Below are 21,119 nucleotides of genomic sequence, written 5' to 3' on the forward strand. Positions count from 1 at the left end.
ACTCCACTAGACATGGCAAACAACATAAATCCCTTGTACTATTGCACTCCTTTCCCAGCGGACCTCCCTCCACGTCCCAAAGCGAAGCGCAACATCATCACTCGCGCAATCTCGTCAGTGTCCTCTCTATTCTCTTTCTGCTCAAAGAAGTCCAGGGAGCCAAAGATGGAAGAAGAGCTTGAACGCTGCGGCTTTTCTGCCCAAGAAATTGCAGAGTGCAAAGCAAGACAGGAACAATGGGATCATGGGTGGCGAGGGTGATGGCGTGCGTGACGATGTCAACACGTGGCTAACGATCGCGACGGCCGTACGTAGATGAGGTTTGCTAGTTATAAGATGAAAACTTCCGATACGCCGAAATTGGTGAAAAGCTTGAAGGTCTGACGGTCACCGTGATGTCCAGTGCTGACAGTGAGCTTATCGATACCGGCGCTACATGACTCGCGCGAGCTACGGATTCCACAACATCAGCTCGAAGTCCACGAACACGACTTTGCTCTAAGAGCCATTGCGTTCTCAACTTGTGACTATCCGCATGTATCCGACAACGAGATGATCGCCAGGCACCGGCCATAAGCCACGATAAATACACCGCAATCCGCGAACTTGGGTTCGGCCTGACAGGCGCGCCGAGCATTGGCATGCAGTCGCCTCTGGGCATCGTCACTCGAGTGGGACAAAACCCATGTGGACCTTCCTCTTTGCGCAAAGAGCGGAGCTAGTATGGACCACGGAACTACCATGGCTGGTCTCTTATCGCGAGAAGTCAGCACTATAAAGTAGAGCTGGTGAGTCGACCATGTCAATTGTACCTGCGTAGCCTCAGCCAACTAACGCGACCATGCAGCTCATCTCTCGCGTAGCCGCAGCCACGGCAGTCCTCGCCAGCAGCGTTTCTGCTGTAAACTTCACGGGCGATGTTGTGAACGGCGTTCCGGTCATCAGCGGTCTCGACCTCGCTGATGTGCCTCCGCAAACCGTTTCCAAGTATTACATGCGAGCTGGCGAGCTCAATGGCGGACACCCCGTGCATATTCCCATTATGGTTGCGCGCGGAACCCCGGAGAGTCTGCACACGGGCAAGAAGCTGTCGCTTTCGGCTTCGATTCACGGCGATGAGTTGAACCCGGTTCGTGTGGTTCAGCGCATGTTCGAGCAGCTCCAAGACCAAGTCGCGACTCTCAATGGCACAGGTATGTACCCATGAATCTTCATGGGGATCATTGCTAACGTGTACGCAGTCATTGGTATTCCGACGGTCAACCCCATGGGAATCTACCTCAACCAGCGAAACTACTTCACGTCTGGTGCCAGTGGTTCCCTCACAAACGTCAACCGAATCTTCCCCGGTGTCTCAGCCATGGAAGGAGGCAGTGGTCCTGATATCTTGGCGTACAACATCTGGAACCAGATCTGGGCCAACACGTCAAACGTTGACGTTGGTATTGACCTGCGTAAGCTCACTACGTCTAGCGGGTAGCAAAACCCAGCTAACATAGTTTAGACACACCCAGCTCCGGCGGAGAGACCTCGCTATGGTGCTACTCCGACTTCCGCCTCCCCTACGTCGAGCGCCTCGCCAAACTCCTCCAACCCGATACCCTCAAGATCGATCCTGGTGAGCCAGGATCCATCGAGACAACCTTTGTCGATTACGGCATCCCTTCGCTCACTGTAGAGATGGGTCAAGCCAAGGTCTGGAACAACAGCCTCATCGACCGCGTAGTCGACTACGTAAACCGCGTCATGGTCGACCTTAAGATGACGGGCACAAACGAGACCGTTGAGCCCGATCTCAGCAACACATACATGATCACCACTTTCCACGACACATGGTCACAGTACGGAGGCTTCGTCGAGAGGCTTGTACAGGTCGATGAGCCAGTCACCAAGGGCCAGCCCATTGCCCACATCCGCAACCCCTTTGGCGATATTATCGAGACGCTTCTTTCACCTGAGACTGGACGCATGTTCCAGAGCCCGCGTGATCCTAGCATCGAGCCTGGTGGCAGTGTAGGACAGATTGCGTACAACAGCACAGATCCTGAGTGTGCTGATGGGTGCATCCTGTCTGGTCCTCAAGGCAGTAGGAGATAATTTAATGTTTATGTAGCATCATAGTAATATACTTACTGCGCCATCTTGCTCGAGCATTTTCTCGTTTGCAACTTCAAACAGAACTCCTGGATTATTCACATAAGAAAGTGAACGTGCCATCCCCGGGAGGCATTGACCAACAGCAAATGTCGTACAAACGAAAGACTCATACTCTCCTCAAGTTTCTACTGACGCCTTCGCAACTACCCAGATACTTGTACATACTGATCATTCACATGTGAGCTCTCGATCGTCAGAATGTCCGCCATTCCTACTGCGACGCTTACTCGCGTCGGAGCGAATTCGTACTACATTTCATCACACCTGACGTCAATACCTTCGCGTTCCCGCGAATGTATCTTTGGCAGTGAGCTTGACTTCAACGACGGACTTGTTCCAATCACTTTGTTTGTCCTTGAGAACGCGAAGCAAGCTTCGGATCTCAATCTGCGATCGACCGTTAAGTCCTGGCTCAAAACAGACGATGTGTTCAATAAGCATTTCTTGCAGCACGTCTACTTCCTGACCAACGTCGACCTGACCGGTTACACCCTCAGCTTACCGGAAGAATGGAAAACTCAAAGCGCTCACACCGTAGCGGTGAACTCAGATAGGCACTTAGCCACCTTCCGCGGTGGACCGTATTTTGCCTCCAACGATGGCGTTCGTCAGGCATGGCGCCTGTTTGACGACACGAACGAAGCTTTCCAGTTTCCGGTAGTTCCTGATAAGCATAGAGAAAATACGTATGTACTCACTTACACCAAAAACATACGACTACTTCTACACCAGGCTCTGCTGATACCCTGTCTCTAGATACAACATCCCTGGAACAGCGGCGATTCCAGTCCCTAGCCGTTGCTACTACGACGAACCCTCCGAATCTAAGCCTCTATCTGGCATGCGGATAGCCATCAAAGACAACATCGACCTGAAGGGAGTGCGGACAAGCGCTGGCAATCGTGCCTACCAAGCTCTTTACGCGGAGAAAGAACACAGCGGCGCGTGTATTGAGAGGTTACTAGAGGCCGGAGCAGTTATTGTAGGCAAAACGAAAACAGTCCAATTCGCTTCTGGAGAAAACGCCCGAGATTGGTTTGACTACTCTGCACCGTTCAATCCTAGGGGCGATGGGTATCAAGAGCCTAGTGGAAGTAGTACTGGAAGTGCCACAGCAGCGTCGGCATACGCCTGGATAGATGCCACTCTTGGAACCGATAGTAAGCTCAGTTTTCGTCCGAAGCTTCTATCGGACTAATGTATCCGTAGCATTTGGAAGTGTATTAGGTCCGGCAGCCGATCACGGCCTCTTTGGACTTCGCCCGTCTCTAGGGAGCGTATCGACGGAGGGTACGGTACCAGTGTCAAAGTAAGCATAAAGCATCAGTTCCACCTGTGCATGCAACTGACACACGAAAAGAGAACTCGACACTGTCGGGTTCTTTACGCGCAGCATCCAGATGGCTACCACGATGTCTCGAACGTTGGGTACTCGCGAGATCACCAGAAAAACTCGCGCGGTCGGAATTGAGCTACTGTACCCCACTGATGTCTTTTCTGGATGCCACAACAAGTATCTATCCCATACAGGGCGTTTTGTGCGTTACTTGGAAGACTTCCTGCAGGTCAAGCGAAAGAAGCTCGATGTCGATGGCCTCTTCAGGCGGCAGAGCATCGCTGGTGGGACTTCACTGAAGAGTTATCTAGATACCGTAAGCATTTCGACTTTCATCTTCTCGAATGTTCGCTGACGCACCTTGCAGACTGTTGCTCATATCCAGCTGCATGACTGCTACCAGAATTGCCAAACATTCGTGCGAGACTACGAGAAGGAGTTCCACAAGAAGGCATTCGCCGATCCTTATATCGAGTACAAATGGTATGTCATTACGGCGGAGACGAGGTAAACTTTAGCTAATCGTGCGGTCAGGTCTCTTGGCAAGAACATCACAGTAGAACAATATGAGCAAGCCGTCAAGGAGCGTGACACCTTCAGGGATTGGATAGGTACTACAATACTACCGCAGCCATTAGATAGACAAAGTTTGGACAGGATACTCATCTTCCCGAGTGGAGATACGGAACCTATGTATCGACATGAATATCATAAGTAAGCGAGCTTGTGGTGAAACAAGGTAGACAGAGCTGACATTTCGCAGGAGATCACTCAAAGAAGGCGCGATCAAGAAGCAAGGTTTTGGTTACAAGCCAAGCCATATACCTGTTCTTGCGGGCTTACCATTCTTCACCATTCCCTGTAAGCCACGACCCACGGAACTACGTCGCAACGCTTCACTTACATATCTCAGATGGCCAGTATCCGTACAAATCGTCAGTTACGGGCAATGTAGAGCACCTTCCAGGTGCCATTGGCGTGGTTGGCCCGCAAGGTATGTTCATCGATGACCATGTTCGACAGAATCGCCTAGTAACGATATTCAGGGAGTGAAACTGTCATGCTTGAACTGCTTCAGGAGTTTTTCGAAAAGACTCCTGAGTTGTGTGGTACGGTGTTGACGGGATCGACTGCATTCCCCCATGGATTATGAAGCCTGTGTTTAGCGAATACAACAAGCCCTTGCTCACATCATAAGGGAAGTTAATGGTCATGTGGTATCCTTAGTCGGTTATTTCATTACTTCTATCTAACCTCGGGCTATTATAGCATCCAAGGCAACTTTTAGACTTCAGCAGAGACTGATCAGTACAGCCTTACTAACAGTGATACGCTCATACAACCATCCTTCGTGAAGAAATATACCTAAGCAGACGAAGGCTCCCTCTCCTCAGCAGGAGGGCCACCAACGTTACCCCTCTGACCCGTAGGTACATCATCAAGATTCCTCTGAGCAGCATGTGTGGGGTCATCCTTCAAATCCCTGATATCACCACCAGATGTCTGGTCCTTGACGCCGCTAGCCAGGCCAGCCAGGCCCTGGCCCTTGCTGGAACCATCGTGGAGTTCTTGCGATGTTTGGCCTTGGACTGGCTGGCCGAGACCAGTGTGGACGTCACCTGAAGTGGCGCCTTGGAGGGTGTCGGAGGCTTGGTGGTACATCTTTTGGTTGTTTAGGTCGGGGTTGGGCTGGAAGGTCTTGGATGCTGGCGCGGTGCCGGCGGGGAGGGTTTGTGCGTTGAACTCGGGGACGGCGTCGTTGCCGACGAGCTTTCCGGGTTGGTGCTGGGGTTTGTTAGTTGGGTTCGATAATGATGTGTTTTAGAGCTTGGTAGTGTTGACGGCGGCTCCAATGAGTTCAGGAGACGATCAAGCAAGGATCTGTGACGAAATCGAGAAAGGTCTGCGTGTACTTACACCACCTTTCATGAGGGGCTCACTGGGCGCAACGTGCCCAGCAAACTGGCGACCGTCGCTGACAGCATCGGGGTTCTGGTTCTGGCTCATGTTTGCAATGTGTATTTGATTTAGATCGCGAGCTTGAAATGTAATGTAGTGGATGACTAAATGTGAGGGTTTTTGAGTAGGAAGAAGAATGTCGTGTGCTATGTGAAGTAAACTTTCACCATGGGCTTTCTATAATCCCATATGATAGCGTCACCACCTTTGACATCAACTCGACGTCATGCCCACTTGCGCTAGTTCAGCCATCTGTGGTAATGGGCTCTGCTGAGAAGAGCGGGTACCTGACGTCGGCAATTTGATCCGGTGTCCTGCGATTCGATCAGACTTTGCTTGGTGATCGCCGATGATAAAAGGGTGAGGGGTTGTGTTGAGTGAAAGGAGCAGTGTCGGAACAGCATTCCGAACATTCCGACGTTGCGATCGACCGACACACATTTAGCACCGTGACGTTGATGAAATGGAAAACAAACTCTTGGCGGCAGTAGAACATCGCGAAAATAATCAGATTTTGTGGGCTTTGCGGCAAGAATACGTTAGCTGTTGATGAGAGAAGCTATGCAGTCAATGCCTGTCGCGACCACTAACATACTCTGCTTAGTAGGGTTAGCCGCAAGTACTCCAAAGTCAGTGAGATTGCTGTAGTGAGCTTATCCATTGTGTCACGATGTGACCGTACGATTTTATGTCTCACACAACTGAACTCAGACATCAAGTGATGATTTTGACCAGACTTCATAACTTTTGTGTATTGCTTGGCCGTTGGCTTCAAGAGCATGCAAGCTCTGACAAGCTGTGATGGTATCGACGGTAATTTTGTGTCGTGATTGCGTTTTGCATCCGCCTCGTGGGTATCGTAGGGTATCACTGCCCGTCTAACGTCCCTGATTCTCGCCGCTGCTCTGCCCAGAGCCCGTCGCCCCAGGCCTGGAACAAGAAGTAAACATCTCTTACTCATGTCTCACTCATTCCTCCTCCTGTATGAACGGGTTCGGGATTTCTTCGCTTCCGTCGACGGGCGAGATGACGACCAGAAGAGTGCCGCGCGCGACAATTAGGCCAAGCTTGCGATACCGGATGTTGCCGTCCTCGTCTAGACACTGTCAGATAGGCCAATGTGAGGGTAGTGCGCTAATAAATACCAGTCAAGGCCTCTTTGACCTCATCCAGGACAAGGTTCATGAGCTGGTCGTAGCCTTTGAGCGTGCCAATGACTGTAAGAGGTTAGCCCCCAGCGCGCCTTCCCAATTGTGCTGCCTTGCATACCTTCACGTCCGCCACTGAACTTGACGGTGATCTGCTTGTCCATGTACTTGCTCAGGTCAAGAATGTTCTCTTTCTTCGGGCGCTCAGTCTGTCCGCCTGCACCGCCCGCTTGTGCACCGCCACGACCGCCACCTCGTCCGCCGCGGTCGCCGCCCCGACCTCCGCCTCGGCCCCGGAATGCGCCTCGCTCAGACATGGTAGTAGCGTGGAGAGGGAGAGACGCGTTTTGGATGTTGAAGCTTATGGTGACGTGCAGCAGCCGCGCCCAGTAAGAGGTGGTGGTCTGTGCCGCTCCGGGAAAGGCTCCTCCCACCCCACATTCCGGTCACGTGCAGTGGCTTGAGTGTCAGGCGACGCAGGGGTGGAAACATGATTTCCGCCATGCTTCCAGACCTCCGCCGTGCTGTGGCGCTTGCATCGTAGCAGCTAGATTCACCCAGGACGCGTGGGCCTGCGGCATTTTTCGTCATCCCTCCAGACGACGACGACGCCAGCCCGGGGTCTTCGGTGTCGGCCTCTTCTTCAGACGGCACCTCACACACTTCTGCCACAGGCTTGAGGACGTCTGCAAATAGCCTGCCCGCCTACTCGGTGTATTGCAGGATAGTGCAACGCCCCAGTGGCTGTCTTGGTCGGGTCGGCAGAATCTGAATCATCAGCGATGCGCATTCATTGCAGGTCGGCGCCGGGGCCGCTGCTAGCTGCAGACGCGTATTGATTGGGTGGGAGGCGTACGCTGCAAAGCTCTTTCTTATTTCCGGTGCGCTGCGTGCCTTCCCTTGTCCGCCCCTCTGCCTTCCGTTCGGAGCACTTCAGCCACCGAGCAGCCGTTTGGCTTTCCACCCGCGCGCTCGCATCTCTCGCTGCGATTCTCTCGAGCGTTATGTATCGTGTCCTGTAATTCGGGCCTTCGCGACTAGACGCGAGCGCCTGCAGTGTGCTGAGTTGTGAGCTGTTCCTCGCCTAGCGTCCTCCGCTCCACCCTCGAATCTCTGCCATCCGTCCACTCCGCCCTCGCAGCAATCATCAACCTGGTATCCCTCCCACCCAAGCCAAGGTATGGCCACCGCCGACTCGCACGCTGCGGCTGAGCGCACCATGTCGTCGCATCCACCGCAACACCATGCGCCGCCTCTGCCCGCCGACCTCAAGCGCAAACGCAGTCCTTCGCATGAGATGCACCTGGCTGCGGCCGCGCCTGTCCCCAAAGCCGCTAAGACCCACAACCACCTCCAGATCAACTACCTCGCACGACACCTCGAGAAGGACCTGCCGCTGATAACGAATGATGACACCCTACCCAACATCTTGTCAGTCCTCAGCGACTACCAGGGCGTGCTCGATCGCCATGAGAGCATGGCCTGCAACCTTGGCGCAAGACCATTAGGACCCATCCTGATCAAGCGATTCGAGCGGCTGTTCGACGGACCACCGCGCGTGCTCAAGAGTCACGGCAAGGATGGGACCACTGTGACTTGGCTGGACGTGGTCGAGTTTGCGCGCAACAAGCCGGAGCAGTTCCAGCTGGATCAGATGAGCGAAGGCGTGCGCGTCTGCCAGTTCTACACGAAGCAGTGTCGGGTCCAGATCTCAGAGGAGGATTTTGTTCTGATATCATCTGGCATCCCCCAGAAGATGATCCCACCCCAACCCATCATCGAAGACGAGGAGAAGGAGCTGGGCACAATGGAGATACTGGAGAAGAATTTGAGTCAGATATGTTCACTTGCCGATCAGGGTGAGTCTGACCGACCATCATTAACCAGCATCGACACTCGCTAACATCGCATAGTCGCTGCCCGCACTCGGCAGCTCAACCACAGACTGAAGGGCCGCAAGCAGGCTATCCTCGATCGACGAGCGACCGCGAGCCCAGCGCCTACCATACCTCGGCCCACGAGCCCCTCGAATGTCGCCCTTATGAATGGCGGCAGCTCGAGCGCCCCGAGCTCAGGGTATAGCCAGGCGCATGGCCAAGCGCACACGCAGGCTCTCCAGACATCACCTGGCGGCGGTGGTTTCGTCGCAGTAAACGCGCGTCAACATCATGAAGCCAATGGCCACGGTCACAGCCACAGTCATAGCCGCGGCCATGGCACTTCATCATCTACCCGGCATGAATTGCTAGCCAAGTTCCACACCACAAATGGCCGGAGTTCGTCTTCGCAGCCGCCGAATAGCACAGCTGATGTGCGAAGGCCGTCCGTAGGCAGCCATACCAACTCTCATCCCTCCACCCCGGCAGCGATTCCCACAAGGGCTGTTCCCAAGCCCGCAGATGGCCCTCAGGGTTCCCTGCAGCATATCGCAAGACCATCGCAACCCCTCAACGAGTCTGAGCTGCATTCCATGATGAACTCGCCCGTGCCGATACCAAACACTCCTTCCAACCTACTTCCTGCCTCAAGTCAACGCGCCAGTCAGCAACCCGAAAAGGACGATGGGGGCCCTTTCAAGGTTGAGATGGTACACAGGATGGAAGGATTGGCCAAGGGTGAACGCATAATACCACCGTGTGATCGCTGCCGGAGATTACACATGGACTGTCTGAAGAATCTCACAGCATGTGTTGGCTGTACGAAGAAACATGCCAAATGCTCATGGAAAGAGGTCAAAGAAGGAGAGTTGCGCGGCGGATACACGTACCCCCCTGGCACCACCAGCAATGGCCAGAGTGAGACTAGTGACCACGAGAGTGGCGACCGCGCGAGCACGGCGAGTCCCGCTGCAATGATGAGTCCTTCGCACCATGGGCTTACGCCATCACACATGTCGCATGGTAACGGTCAGCACACTCCGCAGCATCAGCAAGTCCATCACCCGTCAGACCAGCATTCGCAACCACCCCCACAGCAGCGCGATGGTTCACACGATGCACGGGTGCCATCGGGCCGCAATACACCCCACGAGAGGGAACGGGAACGAAACGTAGAGACGCAGCTCCAAGAAGCTGCACAGTCTAGCCTTGCCCACGCCAACGCTCGGTTGGGTGGGTCTGAAGGCAAAGGTCCCACTATGGTCGCCTGAGTCCTGTTGCCACCTTCGTAGGCTTGCCATGCGAGTCTCTGATCTTCTGTCACATTATACACCTGTCAGAAGTTTTTCCAACTGAGCGTATGAAATGGTTTCTCGTTTGCATTTCTTTGTATATTTGTTGCATGATACCATATTCGCTCTTGCTTTGGTTTCGAGGCTTAGGCAGCTGGTTCTCCCCTTCTTCATACTTTACTTTGCCATTTCTCGTGAACGATCAATTTACAATACAATCACTATAAGCAAAGCTGTCTCTGTGCACGCGACATGAATGACGGTATGATATGACTAGAGGTTCAAGTGGTGATGGAGGTGCAAATGTCTTATTACTTCTTCCTTGCTATCCAGAAAGAAGGACGATAGGCAGACTGCAGCATACTGCGCGTATTGGAAATATACCCCGTTTCAATCGTCCCATGCTCTTGCTTCTCCATCACAAAACCAAAGTGTTCGACCAGTGCTACCACCTCCTCGTTTGTGAGTTCCACTGAGCCTGGATCGCCAATTCCTGCATCGACATCGGCTCTTCTTCTTTCATCTTCCGCTGCCTCGTCTTCACTATCGTCTCTCCGTGGTGGCGCATGCCATAGCAAAGGACCAAGATTGATCCAGAGACCACCGGACTTTAGGCAGTTGTGAACAGCCTCGATGTAGCGGATAATGTTCGGTGCAGTGTCAATGAAGAAAACGGTCGCTACCGCGTCGAACTCGCCCGCGTAATCCTCCCGGCCATACACGACGCAAAAGTCGCCCGTTGACATACTCATTCGCTCACTTGCCGGTACTTTCGACGGTCCTTCTTTCGCCAGCTCTGTCGCTGGATGTACATCCGGCACTGCAACAGTTCTCAGTTGGTCCTCCCGAGAGACATGATTCGAGCTATTCAGCGCCCAAGGAGCGATCTTGAACTGTCCAGCTCCCTCAGTCTCGTTCAGAACCAACGCGCTCGCCATGAGCATATGGTACGAGATCTCGTTCCCCTCCACGCTGAACCCAGCACTGCAAATATCGAAGACCAGACGACCCAACCCAACACCTGGGACCAAGACTTTGAGATTCGCGCGATCTGAATCGGAGGCTGTTACAGTCCGTGATGTAAACTCTTGCTCCAGCGCCGCTACAACAGGGGTAAAGCACTTGGTCCTCTCCACTGCACCCTCTTGACTCCATTCACGCCAGAACTGGTTGACGCAACTTCGCGCTTTTTCCGCGTCGCCTTGGCTGGTTTTTGCTCCTAGCTCGTCCATTACGATGTTGAAGATTTTGTACTCGTCGTGTGCATACTTCTCTGGGACTATCGAAGCGACCCATTCACTATCCAAAGTAGGTGCTAAGAAGGCTTTGAAGCCTGCGACAAAGATGGCTTCAGCCAATTCGGCATTACTGTCGATTAAGTCGTCTACTTGGGAGAGCGTTGATAGGATAGAGAAGGGAGGCCGAGATAGCAGTGTCCAGTGGGCTTGTGGGAGGGAGTAGAAGGCGCGTCGGCGAAGGTGTGTTCCATTGTAGTGAGCGAGGCGGCGGTATGAACTGTTATAGTATCAGTATCTTTGCTTTTGGCTTGTGTTGGTGAGGCACGTGGGTGTGTACCTGAAGGAGTCTAGAACTGAGATTATGAGCTTTTGTTCCTCTGGGTCGTTGGAGGGGTCGTAGGGTTCTTGCATCTCTGGTTCCATGTTTTATGAGGCAAATTTATGTTGCACAACCTCTTGCTCACTCCTGTGGCGCTTTATTCCGTTTTGGCGCGTTTGCGCAACGGTCTTGTCTCCAGTGTTGAGGCTGTGTGCTGCGGGTGATGTAAAGGGAAACCCAAGGTCCTCAATTATATCGTGATTCTAGAATTGGAAAGCTATCCGTAGTGGTTTGTGATACAATGGAGATTATTCTCACGCAGGGACCTTGTCATGGGGACAATCTCGCGGGTGAGGTTCGCGATGTTGCCCCACCTGCTCCGGCCATCATCGCAACTTCCCTTTCCACGATTCCTGTCAACACCCGCAATGGCTGCTTCAACTACGGATACCAACGCGTCTCGCGCGCCTATAGAAGTCTCGTTCCCGCTCCCAAAGGCGCCACACACGAACATCCACCTCCAGCTCACCAACAACGGCCCAAACCTGCTGCTCTTCCTCACGACCGCGACTCCCGAATCCGCGTCCTCTGCACCTCTCGGTTCTTTCGTATACGCGATGCCGAATGTAATTCATTTCATACTTTGTGCTCACCCCCACAAGTGCATGAGCTAACGCGTGTTCGCAGAGAGCCAAACCAGCAGAAACCCTCAGCACTCCCCTCTACACCCACGGCGGAACACTAGACTTCGCGACTCGATTATCCAAGGTCCTCGCTCGCAAGACGGGAAAGCCGGTATATGTGGGCAACTCTTCGAGCTTCGCGAGTGCGGGCATGGGAGGAACAGTCGAGGAAGAGATGGAGGGTTTCAGGAGGGTGGTTGAGGTTGTCATGGGGCTGCTGAAGAAGGAGCAAGAGTAGGCAGAGCTAGCAGGATCTGGAGTCGTTATACACATGGCCACAACTCACAAGGGGCTGGCATGACCTGCAGATTAGAGGTCCAACACGAGAAGATGCAGGTGAACAAGATTGTGTTGATGGTATCATTCATGGACAAAGCTACACGATCAGAGTCGCGAGTCTAGGCTTAATGCCTCCCTTCTCTTCGATCCGCCCATAAGCATCAGGGCCTCTATCAAGACTTCATAACTGCTTACTCCTGGCCGAGCCTCTCCTTAGCGCTCTGCTTGGCCTCGTCGGAAGTGTTGGGGTTGTTCAAGGTAGCCTTGAGGCCACCAGCGACGTTGTTGGGGTTCTTGTCACCGCCGGAGGAGGAGACAGCGTTGGCGTCACCACCGTTCTCGATCTCCTGGAGCACCTCCTTGGAGTGCTGCTTGGACTCGTCGGAAGTGTCTGGAGCAAGTCAGTCTTCAACTTCAGAAAGAGAAAGTGGAATACATACTGGGGTTGTTGAGATTGGCCTTGTGGCCTCCGACGACGTTTCCAGGGTTGGCAGACATGTTGATGGTTTTGGGGAAGGGTTTGTGGTGGTTGATTGGAAGTGTGTTGTGGAAGTTGGGAAGATGGCTGAGTTGTTGAGTTGGATGATGGATATGAGGGCGAACCTAGGTGTTCTTATACACATGCAGTTGCCTCGACGTAGCGTGTTTCCTATGCCTCCAAGGACGCAATGCGAAGTATCGCACGATCGACGTCCATGTCATGGTGTTTGCTACGTCAACGATCGGGGTTCTGCATGCTTGGATAGGCCTGAGGTTAGCAGATCTCTCGTCTCGCTGCGTTACCCGCTGCCGCGCAGGCTGGGAAGTCTAGGCTCCAGGCACGCTGTCGCTGTCACTAGCCGTTTGCGTTGAGTGAAGAGGTCATGATTAAAGGGGTCGTTCAGGAACTCCTCTCGATCCGTGATAGTCCAGGGCGGACCGTCAATGAGTGTGGCTACCAAGTGGACCGGAACATGGGGAAGTTTCAGGCACAGCCATCTACATCATGGTCAATAGCAAATGCCATCTCTCTAGTTCCTGGAAACCCCACTCACTAGGCGATCGATCTTAGATCTAGCATGCAGGTCCCCGATTAGTACGCAGAGGTATGGCGACATAGGCACGGGAAGAGCATCTAGATGTACTAGTCAAAACTCTACTGCAACGCTCCGAACCTCGCAATGCACTTTGGACAAAGACGCGATGTGACTGAATAGCATGGTTGACGTCATTGACGCGTGCATGTGATCTGGCGTCAACGCGAACGCGATGCTAGCGTGACTGCTGCATGCAGCAATCTCGCGTCCAGACCGCTCAACCATCGCGATCAACACCTCCCATGGCGTCTGGTATGCTCACCGTTCCTACAAAGATCTCTTGACTCACAGCGGCATGTTACTACAAGCGCAGTATTGCTTTTGTTCGTCCGTCATCGTGTTCGTCATACCACAGCTCTGACCAGCATCTGTGCGTCCAGGCTGACACCTCATCACACACCGACTGGCTGCGGCTTAGCCGTGACACCTCGATTCGCGAAATGCGGGCAAGCGGAATGCGTCTAGGGGAAGATGGCATTCTGTTTACCGATCGTCTGAAGAGAGGACAGTCCTACAAGATTACATCACGTGCGTGTGTCGTTTTCATTCTCACGGCTTCGCAATAGTCTTTCAACAGGCCTCCCCTCGCACAATGGTTTGAGGCAACTTTTCGAATCGCCTGTCGCATCGCTAACGGAATGCGTTTGACCCCATGGATAGTCTGCCTTCTCAGTCAAGCCGCACGAGTTCCCGACACAGAATCTTACAGGTAGGCTTGGAAGTATTGTATCGTTATTCCACATCTCTCTCGATCTCAAAATCAGATCATTTTGTGTCGATTCCAAGAGGATACCTTCTGGCACCTCGAGAACCATCCTCGATACGGCTTGTTAGATTGCATCGCCATCCGCAAAGACGGTATGACCCGCAACGGCGAGGCTTGCCGACTATATCGACGACCCAGCGATTGCTCGCTTCGCAATCTTCCATCTCCTTCGCATCACGAGTAGAATGATTACGGCTGTTTCTCACCAGGGCCAGTATCGCGCACGAAACCGTGATCTTACTACAACCTCTGTGTCACGAACGGCAACTCGCCGGTAAGACCGTGTTCGCAGATTCATATCGACGCAATGGTCGGAGATCATGAATACGTTGCCTGGATCCATCCAAGATGACGAACGCGCGGTCTCACTCAATTGTCCTTTGGAAATGTCCACACCGCCTGTTGTCAATTTCGGGAAATCGTTCAGCTGCGCGAGGAAGCTCTCACCACCAACGGGTATTCTCGTATCGTGGAGCAGCCTGGAGCGCAGTCGTAGTCTTTGTAACGGCCAACATGTCAACAGTGCGAGTTTGAGGACGTACTTTCAGGTCTTTATCCGGTCAATACCGCGGTGCAGTGTGTACAATTCACTTGTATATCGGCGCTGTGTATGCCATACGTCTTCGAGCGATGACTCACCCACCCGCGATCGCTTCTCGCCGCCTTTCCATGACTATCGCAGACGATTACATTAGCCATCAAACGCATTCTGTAAGCAGAGTAAGTTTGTTTCGCGGTGAACACAAATACCTAACTTGACCTTCCGCGAGACGCGATTGTGTAAGCATATGTTAAGCACTCACTTGAAGCAATTGCAAAGTCCGGTAATTAAGAGAAATGTGCTGCAGTCACGGCTAATTAAGGGCCCTTCTTGGCTAACCCGGAGCCCGACGCATCTCCGCAACAGCTGAAGTCGGTCAACTTGAGGTCAGATCTCTCGGCTCTGGTCACCGATGGACATGTCAGGACGAATGGGAATAGCATATGGCTTCTGCGATTTGCATGTGCCGACTGCTTTCCTTAAAGTGCACCAGATTCACGGGCGGGCTCTGTAGTATATGTGGCTGTATGACGGCATCCTCACCGCTGTCCAAATCCCTCGAGACCCGTAGCAACCCGATATCTGAGATCAGATGGCCACCATCGTGGAAGGTCGCATTGAATGGCGTGCCTTGCATCCGCCTTTGGTAATCTTCTGGAAGGAAGGAACAATCCACAAAGTGGCATCCCTGCCAAAGGTCATCCACTAACTCATCAAGCGAACGCAACCCTATCGCTGACAAACTCTCCGAACACCACGCCCACGCGCTTCATTGGACATCACCACCTCGTAGCTATCCTTTCATGCGACGGCGATGACTTCATGCATACAGATCGGGTCGCAGATTTGTGCATAGCAGGGTGCGGGCGCGCGGCCTGGAGTGCCAGCTTGGCGGGAGCTGAGTAACATCCTTCCGTAGTGACTACACCTCGTGTTACCAGCTAATATTAGCGACCGTTAGTGCCTCTGACTCGTCGGCGCATTCGACACGAATATTGCAGGTATTGATTCTATTGGACTAACCACCTACTTTCCAATGGAGTTTTGAAATGCGCCAAAATGATCATCACAGATCGAAACAGTCCATCGGCCATACCGAGCGTAGTAGTCGCTGACCGGGGTCCAGCCAAATGCGCAACGGCAAAGTCGCGTGAGCGCCTCAAGTCACGAATACGACCCGCGTTAAACCTTCGGCCGGCTCTTTACCGTACCTGACTATTTGCAATGCTTACCAGAGTGAAGACATGGTGGTTCCTTGGAGAGCCACCCGATACGAGAAGACACCAGAAGGAAACTTGATTGTGTATATCTTCGGCGAAGTGAAGGATAATACGCTAACAAGCTATACCGCAATACAGATCTATCACGCATTGTGTTAAAGACTTCCTCTTACGCATACTAATAAGTGCATCGGTCTTACCACACATAACCTTCCTCTACACACACGGGCCAGTTGTTGTGCTTGCGGCTCAAATAAGCATCTGACGACAGCAGCCCTACAGTATTCCCGCTGCACAGTCGCTACCGGTGTCTACACAACTTCTCAAGAAGGGCATAACCCGGGCGCCACACGTCTAAAAAGGGTCTCTCCGTGCACGCACGATACCCACTCATCGGTCCCGTCGCAGTGTCACTACGTTCTCCAACTGGTCGGATACAATCTTATGACACAATACCGAGCTTTCAGTACCGACACTACGGACGCTTGGATAGCCTACTTAGAGCAACTACACGCTTGACTCCGAAGCGTGTAGGAACAAGCCACATTCTGGTTATGCACCACGGGATCGGCTCGAAACCTTCGATAATTCCTCTGTTTAGACACCAGTCTTGCTATTTTGGACCTTCGGTGATCGTAGAGCCGGGCCTTCATAAGCTCAGAACCAAGGGCCAGAGAAGAGGGATTGGAGATATAAGATCTGGAAACCTTCAACTTGAAGGCTCATTACCAACAACAACACTCCAATCAACAGTACCACCAACACTCTTTCGCCTCTCTCACCAGATTCGTGACAATACTTGGTCAGCAACGACGTCACAAGAACACCTCTTCAATTGTCAGAGTTAAGCATAAGCACGACTATCTTCTCTTCCAATATATGAGCAATCGCCCATCCGACACACACAGTCCATCAAATTCTCCAAAGTCTATCGGTACCTGCACTACCACAGAAGCAACTCAAACAACTATCTCTTCTACGTCAAACCAAGACTCGACGGAAACTCCTCAATCCACGACTGAACAATCCTTATCAACACCTACGATCATCATTACAGGATCACCTACCTCACGCACGCCAACTCCGGACTCTACTGCTCGACAAAGTCGCCCCTTAGCCTCACGCTATCACTCAGGATATACCTCGAATCCACATCTACCAAGACCCGAAGCATCTTCTAGCCTTCACGAACGTCCACGACGATCTCAGTCAGAGCCACTCGAAACCAGAACTACCACAGCCACTACCACCATGTCTTCCTCCGGATCCTCCCCATCAGGTACCTCAACTGCCGGTAGTAACTCCGGATCTGGTCAGCTCCCGTACGCTCCATTCCCGTATCCGATGCCTGCCAACCCCAGAGGAGGCTCAGGCCAAGGCAAATAGATGTCTTCGCCCTGGCTACACTACTGTATCGCATGAACGGCGTCTCTTGGCTTTAGCGATCTGACGGACACGAATTCCCTTTTGCACATCAATGGCTCGCTGCTTGTGAGCCACTCTCCTTCCAATGTCTCAAGATCTCTAGTCTCGCCCGGTATTGCATGGCATGAACACATCGCACTTTTGGCGTCGAGAATACCCTCTTCAACTTCAGATTCTCTATCTCGGCCCTTGTATGGCACGCTCTACACTCTTTTTTTTTTTTCTCTGAAAGTTGTATCTCTATCTGTTGTTTTCCAAATTCCTTTCTTTCCACTCATTTTGTGCATCTCACAGTCGCTTGGCTTTGCATTCCTCCAGCTGGGTCACGACCTTTCTCATTCAGACCAGCTCGCATGGGTGGCGTTCGGGGTTTTCCGCACTGTAGCTGTCACTTCGCGATCCGATCGACTTCACACATCCTTTGTTTTCGGGCCGTTGGCGTTTGTACTAGCGCGTTGGCTATCGATTGTATGGGCGCGGCTCGATACGAGAGATTCCCAGGGCAGGTACTTCGGCCACTTTCGTAAACCCCATTCTGAATCCTCACGATATCTATTCTTGCATCCTCTGGAGTTACGGTGTGTGGAGATAGATCTGTAGACTAGACACTAGATAGCTGCTAGCTCGAAAAATGTACAAGATACTTCCAAGCTATTTCTCGTGACGTTCTATTTTTAGGTCTGCCCAGGTATTGCAGCCCGTATCCAAAAGGCGGCTCCGTCGAGTTCAAAGATACGATACTGACAGCCACCCGTGCTGTACATACGACCTGGCTATCGAAAATGACAGTCGAGAGCTAAGCGATGTGGATTGCATGAAGAGCCAATACCGCGCTGCAGAAGGTACCTCCATTGCCGAATGTGAGGCGGTCATAAGTCCGGCGTCTCATCCCCGAGCTGAAGGAGTATAGATGCCCGGCAGCGCGCATTCGCATGATCGCCTTGGCGCACAAGCTCTGATGATGATGTCGTCTTCACTGAAAGGTGCTGGGGGGCTGGGAAGGTGATGGTTGATCATGGACGATCTGGTGGGCGGAGATTGATGCGCCGGTCTGACTAAGCAGCGGCCGTTTGAGTCGTGCAGCGTCATTCGCGCCAACTTTCCTCTCCGAGTCGGTTCACGCGACATCGCGACATTGCTGCCCTGATCAAGTGATCTCTTTCACGTGTTATCCATCCACCGAACGCCTCGTGCCTTCCCGCTCGACGTCGCGACAGTCGCAGAACAGCCCACGGCTGCCTCCCTGATCCTCATCATCTCCGCAACGCCGTATCCGTCCCCGAAGCTCCGCCGTCGTCCTTCCATCGACCACGACACTCGCATCACCTATCAGCGCCACCATGGCACCATCGCGGTCCCGAGCGCCACTGCTCTCAATCCTCGCCCTCACGTCCCTTATTCCCTACACAGCCTATGCCTTTGACTGCAAAGACATCCTCGCAGATGGCCAGCACTTCAACTTCAAAGAGCTTGGCGGCCCGCATGTCGTTCATTACAAGGAGTCTGATATCGCCAAAGAGCTCGAATGGAAGTACAACTTTACCATCGACATCTGCAACAACCTCAAATGGCACAAAGGCGGCAGTCTGGCAACCGAGTGCCATCACGGGACTAGGGTGTGTGGAATCAGAGAGAATATCGATTTGAGCAGTGACGACAACTCCACCATCACTCCTATCGATATCGCCGGAACATATGCGACGCAGAATGGGAGGAAGATCGACGCCAAGTTCGAGAACCTAGGCCACTCCAAGAGCAACAATGATGCAGGATTAGAGGGTGTCAGGGCAACGCTCAACGGAGGCAGATTTCCCTTCGACGACAGGAAGGATGGCATAAACCAGCGTGCGATCATCGAATTCGTCTGCGATAAAGAGAGGACAGGATTGGAGGGTGACGAGATGGACAAGAGCCCGCACCAGGATGACGATAAGGAAGATGACGGAGGCGACAAAGGGGATGACAAGAAGGAGGGCGATGACAAGAAAGAAGAAAAGCTGAGGAGGAGAGAAGGAAACGGCAAGAGCAAGTGTGAGGACAACGACAACAGTCTGCGCTTCTGTGGCTACGAGATGGAGACGGAAGAGAAGGACAAGAAAGTCCAGACACTGCGACTGCAATGGCGGACCAAGTACGCATGTGCGGATGCGCCGTCGCCGGACGGTGGCTCCCACTGGGGCTTCTTTGGCTGGTTCTTCATCATGTGAGTTGCATGACCTCATCTCTACATTTTCAGTGTACTAACAAGTATCTAGTCTATTCCTCGCGATCGCTGCCTATCTCATCTTCGGCTCATGGCTCAACTATAACAGGTACGGAGCGCGCGGATGGGACCTTCTGCCTCATGGAGACACGATCCGCGACATCCCGTACATTGCGAAAGATTTCGCGAGGAAGGTCATGGGGACTGTACAGGGAGGCGGAAGCAGAGGAGGCTATGCTGCTGTGTAGAGCAACACGTCAACATCCTGGTATGGAATTTAGTGATGCAGTGATGCAGGAGATGCTTTGTAGGATACGCCTGGTGAGGAGGAAGAGCATACAAGGCGCTGGAGTTATGGATTTGGCTTATGGTCAGCACTTGCGACACTTACCTAGATTTGGAGACATGCGAAACGAGGAGTGGTACAAATCTTGGATGCCTGTTGAGTCGACATGTGCTTCGTCGAGTATTGCTATATTGAGCTTCCCATCATCATCCTGCGTTCGAGAACACTGTTAGATTGCTTTGACCTTTGTTGTATATTCACATACACAATGTCACATGCATTGAAGTTACAGGAAGTTATATATTGCTATCACTTTTGGAGAATCAGGTGAAACAATCCCTCACTTTCTCCAGTGCCAGCCGTGCGAATGCCTGACCTCAATACCATGTTTGCAAGAAGTCAGTCCACGTCCAAGCCGCATCGCCGAAAGAAATCCGTAAAGTTCAGCCCGGACACCAACTTTGAGCCTGGCCGGCCTACACATCAGTGGAAGCGCAAAAGCCCAACGTATTCGGCTGGGAAGTACAGTTGCCCACCAGATGTCGGAGCCTGGTTGGACACCAGCTTAATGAGCAACGAATTGGAACAGCTTCTGAACTTCAAAGTCCACGCCATCTTCCACGTCCGCAACGCAGAAGAAATCGACGTCCTACACAATTCCTTCCACGCGCAGATGCGAGCAGGTCTGCCGCTGCTTCCTGGATCCCAAACGCTTCTAAGAGACCATCCGCTTGGTTTTGACGTTTTCAATATCTACAAGGACCTGACTGAAGGTGGCGTCGCTTTTTCTAGCCTTACGGGAGATGACTGGACGAGGGCGAAGGTGTTGATCCTTTATCAAGATCAGAGTGACAAGTCTGTGACTTTCCAGTTTGTTAATGATGCGAAGGAAGATCAAGAAGCGCATGAGTGGATACTTGAGTTGCAGCGGACTGTGCCTGCGAATAATGTTGGCTTGCCGAAGATGGCTAGGTTGATGAAGTGGAGGGATGATTGTTTTGCTGAGATGTGCGGTTTAGATGAGGATGCGCAGTAAGAATTTGATCTGTGAGGGAAACACAATGTTACAGTGAAAATAGTAGAGTTTTGGGTGCGAGGTCAGTCGTCTGCTTACCAGATCTAGCAATGCTGCAATGAAGTCCCAGCGCCGCAGTCGTTCCAATGTAGGGCTCTTTATGTCGACTCAGTTGCGTTGGCTGTATACAGATGGCAAAAGTCACAGTGAACGACAGCGCTCACCCGCAGCTGACAGCGCGGCCAACTCAAAAACAACTCTTTGTTCCTTAATAACTTTCATGTACAACCACTCCAGAA

The 21,119-nt window shown here is 52.5% G+C and overlaps 10 protein-coding genes across 10 annotated transcripts; 6 read left to right on the top strand and 4 right to left on the bottom strand.

Annotated features, from left to right (window-relative positions):
- Positions 1-841: 841 nt before the first annotated feature.
- On the top strand, positions 842-2,097 carry J4E93_009309 (uncharacterized protein; the record flags this gene model as incomplete). Its single annotated transcript, XM_049347202.1, has 3 exons — positions 842-1,193; positions 1,242-1,454; positions 1,505-2,097. 3 exons carry the CDS (start codon positions 842-844, stop codon positions 2,095-2,097), a joined length of 1,158 nt encoding a protein of 385 aa, XP_049195766.1.
- Positions 2,098-2,355: 258 nt separating this feature from the next.
- On the top strand, positions 2,356-4,004 carry J4E93_009310 (uncharacterized protein; the record flags this gene model as incomplete). Its single annotated transcript, XM_049347203.1, has 4 exons — positions 2,356-2,807; positions 2,953-3,317; positions 3,688-3,809; positions 3,861-4,004. The coding sequence occupies 4 exons, from the start codon at positions 2,356-2,358 to the stop codon at positions 4,002-4,004; spliced, it is 1,083 nt and encodes a 360-aa protein (XP_049195767.1).
- An 854-nt stretch (positions 4,005-4,858) lies between these two features.
- Positions 4,859-5,500, bottom strand: J4E93_009311 (uncharacterized protein; the record flags this gene model as incomplete). Its single annotated transcript, XM_049347204.1, has 2 exons — positions 4,859-5,278; positions 5,411-5,500. 2 exons carry the CDS (start codon positions 5,498-5,500, stop codon positions 4,859-4,861), a joined length of 510 nt encoding a protein of 169 aa, XP_049195768.1.
- A 920-nt stretch (positions 5,501-6,420) lies between these two features.
- LSM7 (Sm-like protein lsm7) lies at positions 6,421-6,917 on the bottom strand (the record flags this gene model as incomplete). Its single annotated transcript, XM_049347205.1, has 3 exons — positions 6,421-6,548; positions 6,598-6,669; positions 6,722-6,917. 3 exons carry the CDS (start codon positions 6,915-6,917, stop codon positions 6,421-6,423), a joined length of 396 nt encoding a protein of 131 aa, XP_049195769.1.
- Positions 6,918-7,780: 863 nt separating this feature from the next.
- On the top strand, positions 7,781-9,748 carry J4E93_009313 (uncharacterized protein; the record flags this gene model as incomplete). Its single annotated transcript, XM_049347206.1, has 2 exons — positions 7,781-8,459; positions 8,514-9,748. The coding sequence occupies 2 exons, from the start codon at positions 7,781-7,783 to the stop codon at positions 9,746-9,748; spliced, it is 1,914 nt and encodes a 637-aa protein (XP_049195770.1).
- A 332-nt stretch (positions 9,749-10,080) lies between these two features.
- On the bottom strand, positions 10,081-11,430 carry J4E93_009314 (uncharacterized protein; the record flags this gene model as incomplete). Its single annotated transcript, XM_049347207.1, has 2 exons — positions 10,081-11,284; positions 11,345-11,430. 2 exons carry the CDS (start codon positions 11,428-11,430, stop codon positions 10,081-10,083), a joined length of 1,290 nt encoding a protein of 429 aa, XP_049195771.1.
- Positions 11,431-11,754: 324 nt separating this feature from the next.
- On the top strand, positions 11,755-12,247 carry J4E93_009315 (uncharacterized protein; the record flags this gene model as incomplete). The annotated part of the gene is made up of 2 exons (XM_049347208.1): positions 11,755-11,952; positions 12,014-12,247. The coding sequence occupies 2 exons, from the start codon at positions 11,755-11,757 to the stop codon at positions 12,245-12,247; spliced, it is 432 nt and encodes a 143-aa protein (XP_049195772.1).
- Positions 12,248-12,479: 232 nt separating this feature from the next.
- J4E93_009316 (uncharacterized protein) lies at positions 12,480-12,786 on the bottom strand (the record flags this gene model as incomplete). The annotated part of the gene is made up of 2 exons (XM_049347209.1): positions 12,480-12,679; positions 12,729-12,786. 2 exons carry the CDS (start codon positions 12,784-12,786, stop codon positions 12,480-12,482), a joined length of 258 nt encoding a protein of 85 aa, XP_049195773.1.
- A 5,870-nt stretch (positions 12,787-18,656) lies between these two features.
- Positions 18,657-19,767, top strand: J4E93_009317 (uncharacterized protein; the record flags this gene model as incomplete). Its single annotated transcript, XM_049347210.1, has 2 exons — positions 18,657-19,519; positions 19,572-19,767. The coding sequence occupies 2 exons, from the start codon at positions 18,657-18,659 to the stop codon at positions 19,765-19,767; spliced, it is 1,059 nt and encodes a 352-aa protein (XP_049195774.1).
- Positions 19,768-20,172: 405 nt separating this feature from the next.
- On the top strand, positions 20,173-20,841 carry J4E93_009318 (uncharacterized protein; the record flags this gene model as incomplete). Its single annotated transcript, XM_049347211.1, has 1 exon — positions 20,173-20,841. The coding sequence occupies one exon, from the start codon at positions 20,173-20,175 to the stop codon at positions 20,839-20,841; it is 669 nt and encodes a 222-aa protein (XP_049195775.1).
- Between the last annotated feature and the right edge of the window lie 278 nt (positions 20,842-21,119).

Source organism: Alternaria ventricosa (assembly GCF_023758065.1).
Source record: "Alternaria ventricosa strain BMP 2768 chromosome Unknown scaffold_20, whole genome shotgun sequence".
Lineage (NCBI taxonomy): Eukaryota > Fungi > Ascomycota > Dothideomycetes > Pleosporales > Pleosporaceae > Alternaria > Alternaria ventricosa.